The 13,009-nt window shown below is 44.6% G+C and overlaps 1 protein-coding gene across 7 annotated transcripts in view; it reads right to left on the minus strand.

The window, feature by feature from the left end:
* Nucleotides 1–13,009, minus strand: part of TRAPPC9 (trafficking protein particle complex 9) — a 538,722-nt gene that overhangs the window by 193,816 nt on the left and 331,897 nt on the right. For all 7 annotated transcript variants that reach the window (XM_027598884.2, XM_027598890.2, XM_027598898.2 and 4 more), the window contains one exon: nt 10,072–10,214. In XM_027598884.2, coding sequence (XP_027454685.2) covers nt 10,072–10,214 — 143 coding nt within the window. The remainder of the gene's footprint in view (nt 1–10,071; nt 10,215–13,009) is intronic.

Consider the following 13,009-nt stretch of genomic DNA (forward strand, 5'->3'; position numbering starts at 1 on the left):
CACTGTGATATTTATTTAACAATTCCATTGAGTACTGACTACTTATTTTATTGGCTGGTGCTACCTAGACAGCGGCGAGTCCAGGAGTGCTCGCCTTCAGGGAACTGGCGGTAGGGTGGGGAACAGGCAGACAGACCACTCACTTAGTTGAGGGGAGGGACATCCCAAGGAAGCCCATAGGGCCTGCTGCAGCAAGGTTGTTATGTGTTCAAGTGACCGACTCATCCCTTCATCCCTAGAATCTGGCACAGAGTTGGAACATGCACGTGCACACACAAGCAAGAAAATGCCAACCAACCCTTTGCAATGATCTACCTCCTGTCAGGCACTACATTAGTACTTGAGAGACATTTTTAAAACCTTACCACAGCTCTGCAAGATCAATGTTATCTCTGTCTCAAGCTAAAGCAATAGAAATGATTTGCTCAAGACCACAGTGCAAATAAGCAGTAGAATCAAAATTTGAAATCAGATACAGGTACATTTCCTTCTGAATCCTGGTGCTTGTTAAAATTCTAAATTCTTGTTAACTTAAGATCAACTTAATAAATAAATGTAGCAACTTGAAAAAGATCTACCATGATAAAACCCAACATTAAGATTGCCTTTATTATGGGTCTGTGAGCACATGTTCCCCACAGAGTTGAGCTGTCTTACCCCATGGGGGGAAATGGAATTTTTCTAAATGGCCAGGGATAAGTGCTGTGATGTGTCAAGTGGTATGATTTCTATTAATAATGTAATAATGATTACACCTTACGCCCTGCTCAGAGGAGAGTATTTTTCACATAGCTCCGAGCAGCAATGTATGAGATTGGATCATTTATTTTAACAGGCTAGAAAGAAATTGCTCCTCAGGCAAGAAGGCTGGGCACTGAGACAGGGGCGGCATGGCCCGATCCATTTCAATCTGGTCCCTGCCAACATACCAGCCAGCTTTGTGAAACTCAAAGTAATTGATCTCCTAAATAAAAGTTAGCTGAGACCTATGTACACCCGTGAGGGAGAAGCAGGGAGAAGAGCCATGAACTTCCATCCCCATCTACACTGTGCTTTGGTGTCAAGAACGCACCTGCCTCCTCTATGTCATAACCTGCTTCTACCATCAGCCCAGTGAGGAGGGCAGGGCCACGGGGAGAGCTCCAGTCAGGGGCAGGAAGGCAGACCTGGGAGAGCCAGCCGCCTCCAAAGATGGGCGGGGGGGCGGGGGGGGGGCGGGTAAGGGGCCGAATGAAGGACTGCGCACTCCCAGTTCAGAGGACAGCTGACAGAAAGCATGGGTTTTGGTGCCAAGAAGACCCTAATGCACACCATATCATCTCTGCTCATGGACGTGCGGCTCAGTCTACGGCCACGTCTCCAAAGAGCAACGCCCGCTTCAAAGGGTTCTCTGGAGTTTAATGGGACACTGAGTCCAAGAGACCCAGGACACTCCCTAGAATACAGCAGGCCCTGAATAAATAGGATTTCCCTTCCCCCTTTCTCTCCCAAAACACTAACATTTGAAAATTACCAGTGAGAAGAACTGCATATATTATCAATATTCATGAGAGAAGCAGATACACAAACAATCCCAAGGAGCAAAACAACTTAATATCCATTTGTATTTTGGTTTTAAAGTAGAGTAGGCTCTATTTATGCCAGTAACAGTTATCTTTTGATGTCTATATGGCTTCTTTTTGCACTGGAATCAGCCTGAATCTCCACCCAGGCTCCATGTACAGTGGGTCATCCAACTGTCTGTGCTGCAGAGGCCTTGTAGCCATGATACACGGATGCCAGTCTGTCGCCAGCAAGCTGTGAGGATGCGGAGTAAATCACATACCCTCTCTGGACCTCATTTATAATGCAAATGTGTTGAAATAAGCCATCTCTGGGGATGCTTGACTCTAAAATGACATGATGCTAACAGAAAAATCTTCATCTCTGAGCAAGATGAAAAATAACGAATTCACAATACACTGTGTCACATCAAATTCAATAAAGTGCAAAAACTGAGTGTCCAAATTAAATGCATGATAATTCTGCTATATTCTAGGCCATGCAATTCATATGGGTCTCTAAGGAAAATAGAGCTTAAATAATTTTTTTAAGTCATGCCTTTTACACAAGAGACACCTGAATAAATGTACTCTTGGTATTTTACATCTTCAGATCTTCCTCCAGTTACGACGGGGGTTACATCCTGATAAACCCATCCTAGATTGAAAATACCATAAATTGAAATGCATTCAATACACTAACCTACCAAGCATCACAGCTGAGCCTGGCCTACCTTAAATGTGTTCAGAACATTGACATTAGTCTACAGTTGGGCAAAAACATCGAACAATGCCTATTTTATAATATCTCATGCAATTTCTTGAATACTGTGCTGGAAGTGACAAACAGAAGGGCCGTGTGTGTGCAGAACAGCTCTCAGCCTGCCAGTTGCTGACCCGCGTAACTGCTGGCTGACTGCCAGCCCCCCACCACTGCCCAGCATAACAAGCAAGTATCTGCATATCACTGGCCCAGGAAAACATCCAAATTCCAAGTTCCAAGAATGGTTTCTACTGAGTTCTGATCACTTTCACACCATCTTAAGGTTGAAAAATCGTAAGTCAAGCCATCGTTAAGTCAAGGACCTCCTATGCTCGTTCAATCATTCCTTAAGTATCATATGGCCCTACCATGGGCCATAGGTGCCAAGCCTTGAGGCACCAGGGCTAATAACCAGGCTCTGGACTGCACAGAGCTCAAACTCTAGCCAAGGAAACAGAGCAACAGTTAACAACACTCCTCCATTCTTCCCAGGGAATGGGTGGTAAAACCCTACTCATTCTTCAACATTTAGGACACTTTTTTTCATTTCCTATGCCACCTTCCCAGCCTTCTCCAGTAAAAAAAAAAAAAAAAAAAAAAAAAATCAGGTGTTCTCTCCAATTATATATACATATATACATTTGCTACAATCGTGTAACCCTTACCTCCATCAAGATATATAAGGTTTCATCAGCTCAAAAGACGCTCTTCCTTCTAGGGTGACCACCTGTTTGGGTTTGCTCAGTACTGAGGGCTCTCCCAGGGCAAGGGCATTTCAGAGCTAAAACCTGGGAGGTCCCACATGCACAGGGACAGTCAGCAACCTGATCCCTGCGAGTCAATTCCTGCCCTGCCCCACCTCAACCTACAGCCCACCGTGGTTCAGACTTTTTCTCCTGTTCTTCTAGAAACTGGTATAAATGAAGTCATACAGTAATCAGCATCACGATTTTGAGCTTATTCGGTGTTGCGGCACATCCCTGTAGTTCATTTTATTTGAGGGATATTCCTCTGCACGGATATACCGCATATTGTTTATCCATTCCCTGCTGATGGGCATTTCACTAGTTTCCAGTTTGGGGTTATTACAAAGAAAGCGGTTGTGAAAATTCTTGCAGGAATCTTTCCGTGAATACAAATGTTTATGTCTCTTGAGTAAACATCTGCGAGGTCATTGGGTAGGTAGATGTCACACTCGGCGAGTAACAGCCTCACGGTGTGTGTTCCATGTTACACTCCTGCAATTTTTGAAGGCTCCTGCTATTTCATGTTCTTACCAGCATTTGATCTTGTCAGTCTTAAGTTTGGCAGCACGAGAGGGTAGACAGTGGCATCTAATTGTGGTTTTATTTTGCACTTCCCTAATGATGAATGATGCCGAGTACTTTCAGGTGAGTGTGGGCCATCGGTACACCTTCCTTTGCGAATATCTGTTCAAATCTTCTGCCCATTTTTTGATCGTCTCTTAGTGTTTATTTTTAAAGACTTCACTATATATGTCAGATATAAGACTTCTGTTGCACACATATGTAACACACATTTTCTCCCAGCATGCAGCCTGCCTTTTGATGAGGTGAAGTTTTTGATTTTGTTAAAATCCATTTTATCAACTTTCTGATTTACGGTTAGTAGTTTCTGATCCCATCTGAGAAATCTTTGCACCAAAGTTACAAAGATACTTTGTTACTTTATCTTTGAAAAGGTTTATAAAGTTTTTTCACTTAGGTCTAGAATCTATCTCAAGTGAGTTTTTGTGTGTGATGTGATCTATGGGTGAGCTATTTTTTCCCCCACGTATGTACCCAGTTTTTGTGTGTGATGTGATCTATGGGTGAGCTATGTTTTCCCCCACGTAGGCACCCAGTTTTTGTGTGTGATGTGATCTATGGGTGAGCTATGTTTTCCCCCACGTAGGCACCCAGTTTTTGTGTGTGATGTGATCTATGGGTGAGCTATTTTTTCCCCCACGTATGTACCCAGTTTTTGTGTGTGATGTGATCTATGGGTGAGCTATGTTTCCCCCACGTATGTACCCAGTTTTTGTGTGTGATGTGATCTATGGGTGAGCTATGTTTTCCCCCACGTAGGTACCCAGTTTTTGTGTGTGATGTGATCTATGGGCGAGCTATGTTTTCCCCCACGTAGGCACCCAGTTTTTGTGTGTGATGTGATCTATGGGTGAGCTATGTTTCCCCCACGTATGTACCCAGTTCTTCCAGCACTATTTGTTGAAAAACGTTTTCATTCCACATAAAGTTCTTTTCATACCTTCTTAAAAATAAATTGATCAGGAGCACCTGGGTGGCAATTAAGTGTCTGACTCTTGCTGTTCACTCAGGTCCTGATCTCAGGGTCATGAGATTGAGGCCCACGTTCAACATGGAATCTGCTTAAATTTCTCCTTCTCCCTCTGCCCCTCCCCTCTGTGCTCTATCTCTCTCAAATAAATAAATCTTTAAACAAAATCATTTGATCATATATGAGAAAGTCTATTTCTAGACTATTATGATCCATCAATCCCTTTGCCTATCTTTCTAACAATAGCACTCGTTTAATTACTGTAACTTTATATTAAGTCTTAAAATCATACCCTACACCCTCCAACTTTTTTTGTCAAGACATGTGTCTAGTCCATTGGCAACAGCCTGTTCCATTTTGAAATAATTTCTAAAACAACTTCTCAATTGCACTCAAAAAAAAAAAAAGTCCTGCTGGGATTTTCATTGGAATTGCACTGAATTTACAATCCAGTGTGGGAAAACTGGTATACCTCAACAAGCAAGGTATACTATACCTCTCCAATTTTTCAAGTGCTAATTTCCCTGGCCTGTGCTTTGTCATTTTCAGGGTAGAGATCATATGTAAAAAGATTTACCCTTAAGTGTTATATGATTTTTATTACAATACAAATATTTTCAAAATTTCATTTTCAAATTAATTGCTAGTATATAAAACTATAATTGATTTCTGAATATAATATGGTATCATCCTACAATCTTACTAACTTGACTTATTAGTTCTAATAATCTCTTGGCATGGTAGATCTCATGGTAGATATTTATGTACATGATCACATGTATCATGAAAACACACAAAGAATAACTATAGTTCATTTCCAATTTTTATAGCTTTCATTCTTTTCTCATCTCATTGCTCTGATTAGGTAGAACTGGCAGAAAAGTAATGAATATCCTGGCAAGAGCAAACATACTCACCTTGACTGATCCTGAGCTTAGAGAAAAAGTGCTCAGCCTTTCATAATTAAGCACAATGTTAACTATATAATTTTAGGGGTTTGTAGATGCCCTACACCAGGTTGCAGAAGTTCTCCAAGCCTTGTTTACAGTTTCTATCATACATGTTGAATTTTGTCAGATGATTTTTTTTCCCATCAACTGACATCTTATTTTTTTTTAAAGATTTTATTTATTTATTTGTCAGAGAGAGAGAGAGAGAGAGAAAGAGCACAAGCAGGAAGAGTGGCAGGCAGAGGGAGAAGCAGGCTCCCCGCTGAGCAGGGAGCCCAACGCGGGACTCGATCCCAGGATCCTGGGATCATGACCTGAGCCAAAGGCAGCTGCTTAACCAACTGAGCCACCCAGGCGTCCCTGACATCTTACTTTGGCCTTTATTCTGTTACTTCATGCACTGATTTTTCAATGTAAAACAATCTTGTGTTGCTGGATAAAACCCGAATTGTCCATATTGTGTTCCCTTTTTTATATTGCTGGAGCTGATTTATTAATATTTGGTTCTGAATTTTTTCAATTATGCATACTGGTCATAACATTTACTTTCTCACAATGTCTCTCCCTGGATTTGGCATCAGGGTGAAGGCAGTGTCATAAAATGAGAACTGGAAGTATTCCCTCCCTTGTCTACTTCTGGAAGAATTTTTGTAGAAGTGGTATTATTTCTTTCTTAAAAGCTTGATGTATTTCATAGTGAAGCCGTCTGAGCCTCACGTTAGCTGTAATTAAGATTTTAAACTCTAAATGATATGTGACTATCTCAGGGACTCTATTTCATCTCGTGTCAATTTTAGTTAATTTTTGTCTTTCAACACATTTTTCATTTGTAAAATTTATTGGAATATGATTTATCATAAAATACTTTTTATTATTCTTTTAGTGTGTACAGGATCTGTAGGGATTCATTCACAGTATTAGTAATTGTGCTTTCTCTTTTTAATTCTGATTGTCCTGGCTATGGTTTATTAATTTATTAATCTTTCCAAAGAATCAACTTTTGGTTGCATTGACTTTACATATTATTTTTTCATTTTCTATTTCAATGATCACTACTCTTTACTATTTTTTGAACCATTCAACTTTTCTAACATAAGCATTTAGCATCCTATAAATATCAGCTGGAATTATTTACTAGAACTGTGCATGTTTCCTATATTTGTACTAGTTTCCTGTCTGCTTGTTCTATCAAATACCAAGATACATGTGTTAAAATACTCAACTATAATTGTGGCATTTTCCATTTCTCCCTGAGATGTCAGTTTTATTTTGAAGTTATGTTTTTAGGTATATTTGAGTTTAGGCTTCCTATGTATTCTTGATGATTTGACCCTTCTATCAATATAAATTATCCTATCTCTTTTTCTCCTCAAAGTCTATTTGTTTGATATTAATATACCCAAACCAACTTTCTTATGATTACTGTTTGAATGGCATATATTCCCCCCATCTTTGTGCTTTTCAACTGTACATAACTGTTTCTGGTAGAAAACATGTTAATTGACTCTAGTTTTTTTTTTTTTTAATACAGTCTGACAACTTCCACTTTTAAATACAGTCTTTAGTCCATTTACATTTAATGTAACTCTTGGTACACTGGATTTAAGTCTACCACGTTGCTATCTGTTTCCTATTTGATTGTATGTTCCTAGTTCTTTACTCCTTTCTTGCCACCTCTTCCCTGCTTTTCAGTTTAAGTATTTTTTAGTAACCCATTTTTGCGCTTCTGGCTTACTATCCATACTTTATGTGGTTGCTAAAGGGTTTACAATTTGCATCTTTAACTTATGATATGGTTGAAGCTAGAATGTGGTAACACATAACATGTAAGAACTACCACTTCTCCTCTACTCCATTTCCCTTCCATTTCTCTGTGCTATTTCTTATTGCATATTTCACTTCTATATATGATATGCACTATAAAATTACATGCTCTTATTTTTTCTTTAAATAGTCAATAGTCTTTTAAAGAAATTAAGCAAGGGGAAGAATCTCTGATATTTATTCACTTGCTATTTCTATTTTTGGGATTCAACATTCCTTAATATAGACCCATGTTTCCATTCGGTATTATTCCTGCCTGATGAGCTTTTATCAGGCTGATGAAACACAAGGACTATGCTCTATCCATCTCTTACCCCACTGAGTCCTTTATATAGCATGTGAAACATTGCAGGTATTGATTTTAAGAATAAATGAAACATTGAAGGTGCTGGTTTAAAGGTTTACAGTCTGGTAAGTACTGTATTAGAAGTATAGAAACCCAAAGAAGGGCCAACCCACTGTATATAGTCATATTCGGGAAAATTTTACAAAAATGGTGACACAGATCGTCAATGCCAACAAAGATTTTCCAAAAGGTTAAGTAAATGAATGATAGTTTAAGAAGAGTTTTAGAAAAAGATGTATGCAAAGGCACATTGCAGGAAACTGTCTTGACATACCCAGTGAGAATCTCCACTTGATGTGCGGAGAACTGGGGAGCAAATGGAACTGGGGGCTCAAGAGAAAGGTCTAGGTCAAATCGTTATGTACCCTGAATATCACAGTAGGGACCTCGAAGTTTATCTCCGAAGTACTGGGAAAGTCTTTAAGCCAGACAGTGACATGGGAACATCTGTATTTACAGGATAATGCAGGAGCAAAACTGGAGGTAGGGGGAACCACACAGGCAACTACTCCTAGAGTCCCAAGGAAAAGGAACCAAGATGTGCAGTGAAATGTAGAGGGTGATTAGGAGACATTTCAGAGGCTCAATCCACAGGATCTGGGGAGCATTAGGCTTAGCAGGGATGGAAAGGGAGGATTAGAAGAAATCCAATCTCCATCCCAAGAGCAGGAAGAAGACCATGCAAGCCAACAGAAAAGAGAGCAGGGTCAATGGGTGGGGAATCCGGGAGCCAAGCAGCACTTGTGCTAACCAACGACTCTTCCAAGTGTGTGTTTGTTCCATTCCACATGGTAGCATTTTTCTCATCTTAAATTGTCATTTAGAGCAGCAGGGGCCGTGACGTGCAAACCGGATATCAAAAGGGGGGAACAAACGCAACTCAGGGACAACCTGTGCTGCTTCCAAGAACTATTTATAAGAGCAGTGGCAGCAGGCGATGCAGGGATGAGAAGGAAACACGGCAGGTACATCATGGAGCAGCCCGAATGCACAGGAAGGGCCTAAAACACGGGAACAGCGAACAGCGTCTGGCAGCAGTCCAGGCCACGGCTCCCCCAGGGCCAAGCGCTTTGATGGTTTATACAACAAACTCAAAACAGAGGCGAGCCTTGGCAAGAAAGACTATTACTCCACGGACTGAAAAAGTGACAGATGATGAAATGTGACGCTAAAAAGCCCAAGCTAAGCCACTAATTCTTGTGAAGCCATTCTCTGATGGCCGGGAAGAAAAATAGTCTTTCCTATAAACTAAAACTACACTTATTATTTGGGGCTGTATCACTTTAAAGGGAGTTTTATATCAGCATTAACATGGGTAGCACCAACCGTCTATTTTACACTGTGGAGTACAGAATCCTTTGGTGGAGAGGAGGGGGATGCCGCATGTGATGCTCTTTCCCCAGTTCGAGGCCACAGAGGTGCTCGTCGCCACTGCCACCTTAACTCTACTAAGAATAAACACTATCCCACTGCACCCTGCACCCATAGGTAAGACGCAACGGACATGAAGATAGTCAAGTACTCAGTGCTAATCAGCACTTGTTTCCCACAGGTGCCTGGCTGCTGGGGCAGGGGTCTGAGTGGCAGAGGGTCTCCAGTGGGCAGGAACACCGCCCACCACGTTCAGACCCCACCACTCCCAGCTCACCCTAGGTCAAAGTTTCAGATGGGAAATGGTCATTCTCCCACCTTAGAGAAAAATACCTCTAGGACCTCTCGCCACTTCTGGGTTTGAAGTAGACACACTGACTTCTCTCCCCCTGATGGAAGACGAGACCTGGAGAAGTAACTAGGAGGGAAAATTTCTGTCCAAGAAGGGTTCCCTGGGCAGAAACAGGCCAGTGCTCCAGACAGCTGGGGGCTCCATGAACAGAGGTGCCTAGAAGCTGGACAGCCTGGAGGGGCACACAGTTTTACTGGGATGCCAGCAGAGACACAGAAAAAGACGTAGGACTCCCCCAGGAGTGCCCAGACATGGGGCTAGCGGCTGAACCCCCTACCAACAGGAGAGCTGAACCAGACTGAAGCCAGGACCAGGCTCAGGGCAATGCGTGGAAAACGCGTCCTATACGATGATGACCACAAACAAGCATGCTGCAATGTTAACATCACTGTTATGCCACCTGAGAAGGTGTAAAGCCCATCCACTCACAACTAACTGAAAAAAGCATTTCTGTATAATGCCTGTTTTTCTGATGCAGAACCTAAGTCCCAGGGAGGCTAAGCAACTTGGCACAGTGGTTTGGATTTGACTAGAGGTGGGACAAAGAGGAACACGGAAGTCAGAATTCCAAACGCCGTGCTGTGGGACTCTAGAAAAAGGCCATGACAGAGCAGAGATCTGTTTACCTGGTTGCCGGCAGAGTACTGACTCGGGTGAAGAATACAGATGGCTCGGCTTCCACGTGCAGCCCCAGGGAGAGGTTCCTATAGTATCCTTCAACGTGGCCCGGACCTCCAGAGTATTTGAAATTCAGGATAGCTTCCAGGGTCTAAAATGATGAAAAAATGATAAGTTAACAATCCCGAAGTTGAACAGCATTCTTCCAGAAGGCAGGCCTCACTTAGGAAAGGCTGAAGAGAACCCCAACTGGGCAACTCCAATACCTGGCACCTGCACCATCTTTCCTATCATGCCCTCTGCGTCTGCACTAACAATTCCCAGCCTAGACATGCAAATGGAAAAAGGCTCCAAAATCCTTCTGTGGCTCATAGAGCATTTTAGAGAGGAAAACACATTTCCATCAGCATCACTTAAACACAGAGATGAGGGGGTGGCGGGGGCGGGGGGATGACCCTTCTCTCAGGGAGGTAGCATATGGCTCCCAGGCCGGCGGTCTTAGTAAAGCTGACGAGCTACAAACTCATGACACTTCCTTGAACCCATCAAGAGATGAGGTCCCAGGGCAACCGTGGGGCCAGAAGACCAAGGGGGTACGAGGTCCTTCTAGAAGGTAAGGTAGGGACGCCTGTCAGCAAACGTAGAGCCAGCCACCACACAGGCCAGTGGGAAGGCATTAGCTCAAGGTCAATGAACTGCTAAAGGCTGAGGAAGGGCTCTAATAACAGGGAAGACCCCCTGGGAACCCAGACAAGAAGGAAGGCCCCACCCACTCCCGGCTCTTCACCATGGACCTCCCTGGGGATACACACAAAGGACTTGACCAGGGTGCAGGACAGCAGAGGGGGCCTTCCACGGTAGCACCGGCATGGAGGAAGGGGGTCAGCAACCACTGAAGGAAGGGTACAAAACCAAAACCCCAGCCCCAACCCCACCCTCCCCTCTCATCCCCATCCAGACCCCTCTTTCTCCTCTGAAGCAAGCTGGAGGAGTGGCACCCAATGCCAAGGGCACAAAGGCAGGGACAAATATCCATTCCCGTGGCGGGGGGGTGGGGGTGGCGGCGCGGGGGGGCAGAAGCTAGTTCTGAGCCAGAATCCCGTACCAGTGCGGTTAGAGGTCCCCCACCACCGAGCCGGGCTGGAAACCCACTCATCCACAATGCCCACCAGATACTAGGCAGAGATGGGCTGCTAGGTGAGGGAGGAGCAGGGAGTCCAAGGGAGCCCAACACAGAAGACCCAGGTGCACAGTGTGGGATAAGGACACAGCAGAGAAGTCCCACCTGCTCCTGCCACCGGCACCAGTGGGGGAGGAACAAAGGTGTGGAAAGACCCCACGCGTGCTGCCGGCGTGCAGGGAGGGCTGAGGATGGAGGATGACTGCTCTGGGAGAAATGCCTGGCACCTCGGTCCCCTCCCCCTCCCCTGCTCGCACAAGACACCACCAGGCGAGTTTGGAGCCTGTGGGGCACCCAAGTAACCGTGGCAACAAGAAATCTCAAACCCAGCTCAACCCCTCACTAGAGTGGCTCAACCTTCCACGTGAAGTCCTAACACAGGCATCAGCAAACTATGGCCCGAGAGCCAAACGTGGCCTGCAGCTGGTTTCACCTGGCCCGAGAGCAGTTTTTACAGGTTTAAAAGGTGGTAAAACAACAACGATGGAAAACAAAGAGCATACGACGCTGACCACTTTTGGCCGGCAAAACTGAAATATTTACCATATGGTTCTCTATGTAAAAAGCTTACTGATAAACTGTAAGAAGAAAACAGAAGTAGATCTCCGTTCCGTGGATGGGGCTGTGGTGTCACGGAGAGGACACCGAAAACACCAGCAACAAGGGGCAAGAGGCCGGTGTCATGGAAAAACCCAAGGCAGGCAGCCCTTCGGGAAGATGGGCCAGAACGCCCCTGCCGCGGCCAAGCCTTGGAAAAAGGGGGGTGGGAAGTATCCACGTCTGGCCATCAGTTGACCGCGGGTGACGCTCGTAGAAGTCAGAGCTCACGGAGCCCAGAGAAGCCAGAGAAATGGGTGGCACGGGCCACGGCCAACGGGGGCTTCAAAGCTGTGCGCTCCAGGTGGGGCCCAAGCACCCCTCGCCTGGTAAGAGCAAGGTGAGCACAGGAGCCACCTGCCTTCGTCCCCACGTTCAAGAGCCAAGTATTTCGATAAACCTTCCTGGCAAGGCACAGTGTTCGGCCTCCGGTCCGTGCTTTCACTGACCTGTTTCTCCCTTCCAAGGGAAAGGCGGCCACAGCTACAGACTTTTTTAAAATGAAGAACACACCCTGTACGTGCACGTCTTCAGAGACAGGGCACCCCGAGGAGGACAATGACTTTCCCGAGAGACTCGAGACGTGCAGAGCAGGACGGTGCAGCAGGCGGGGAGCAGGTGCGGAGGCCAGGCTGAGAGTGGCCCACTGGCTCCCCGAGGTCCTGGGCACGCCTTCCGTCCACTCTCAGCCCGCTTCCCCAACTGTGACACGGGGACAGGAATGAACAGCGCAGCACAGATTCGCTGAGACAATGCAGCCGCGGAGCAAGTAGACACTCATTAAAAAGAATTCCTTTCTCCCTCTGCAACCTCGCCATCTGATACCTTGAGGCAACGTGGTTTAAAATGGGAAGAAACCGGAAATGGATTTCAGTGCTATTTCTCCCCCCGCCATTTTTTTTATCTCAGTAAGATATATATAATAAAATTTGCCATTTCGACCATTTTTAAATGTACCGTTGTGTGGCATGACATACATCCGCAGAGTTGTGGAACCATCACCACCCTCCATCCATAGGCAGAGCTTTTTCATTTTCCCAAACTGAAACTCTGTCCCCATTAAACACTAACCGCCTCCTGCCCTCCCCCAGGCCTGGATACCACCATGCTCTTTCTGTCTCTATGAATTAGAGGACTCTCGGAACCTCCTGTAAAAAACAGAGTCCTAG

The sequence above is a fragment of the Zalophus californianus genome, chromosome 4 (genome assembly GCF_009762305.2).
Source record: "Zalophus californianus isolate mZalCal1 chromosome 4, mZalCal1.pri.v2, whole genome shotgun sequence".
NCBI classification, from domain to species: Eukaryota; Metazoa; Chordata; class Mammalia; order Carnivora; family Otariidae; genus Zalophus; species Zalophus californianus.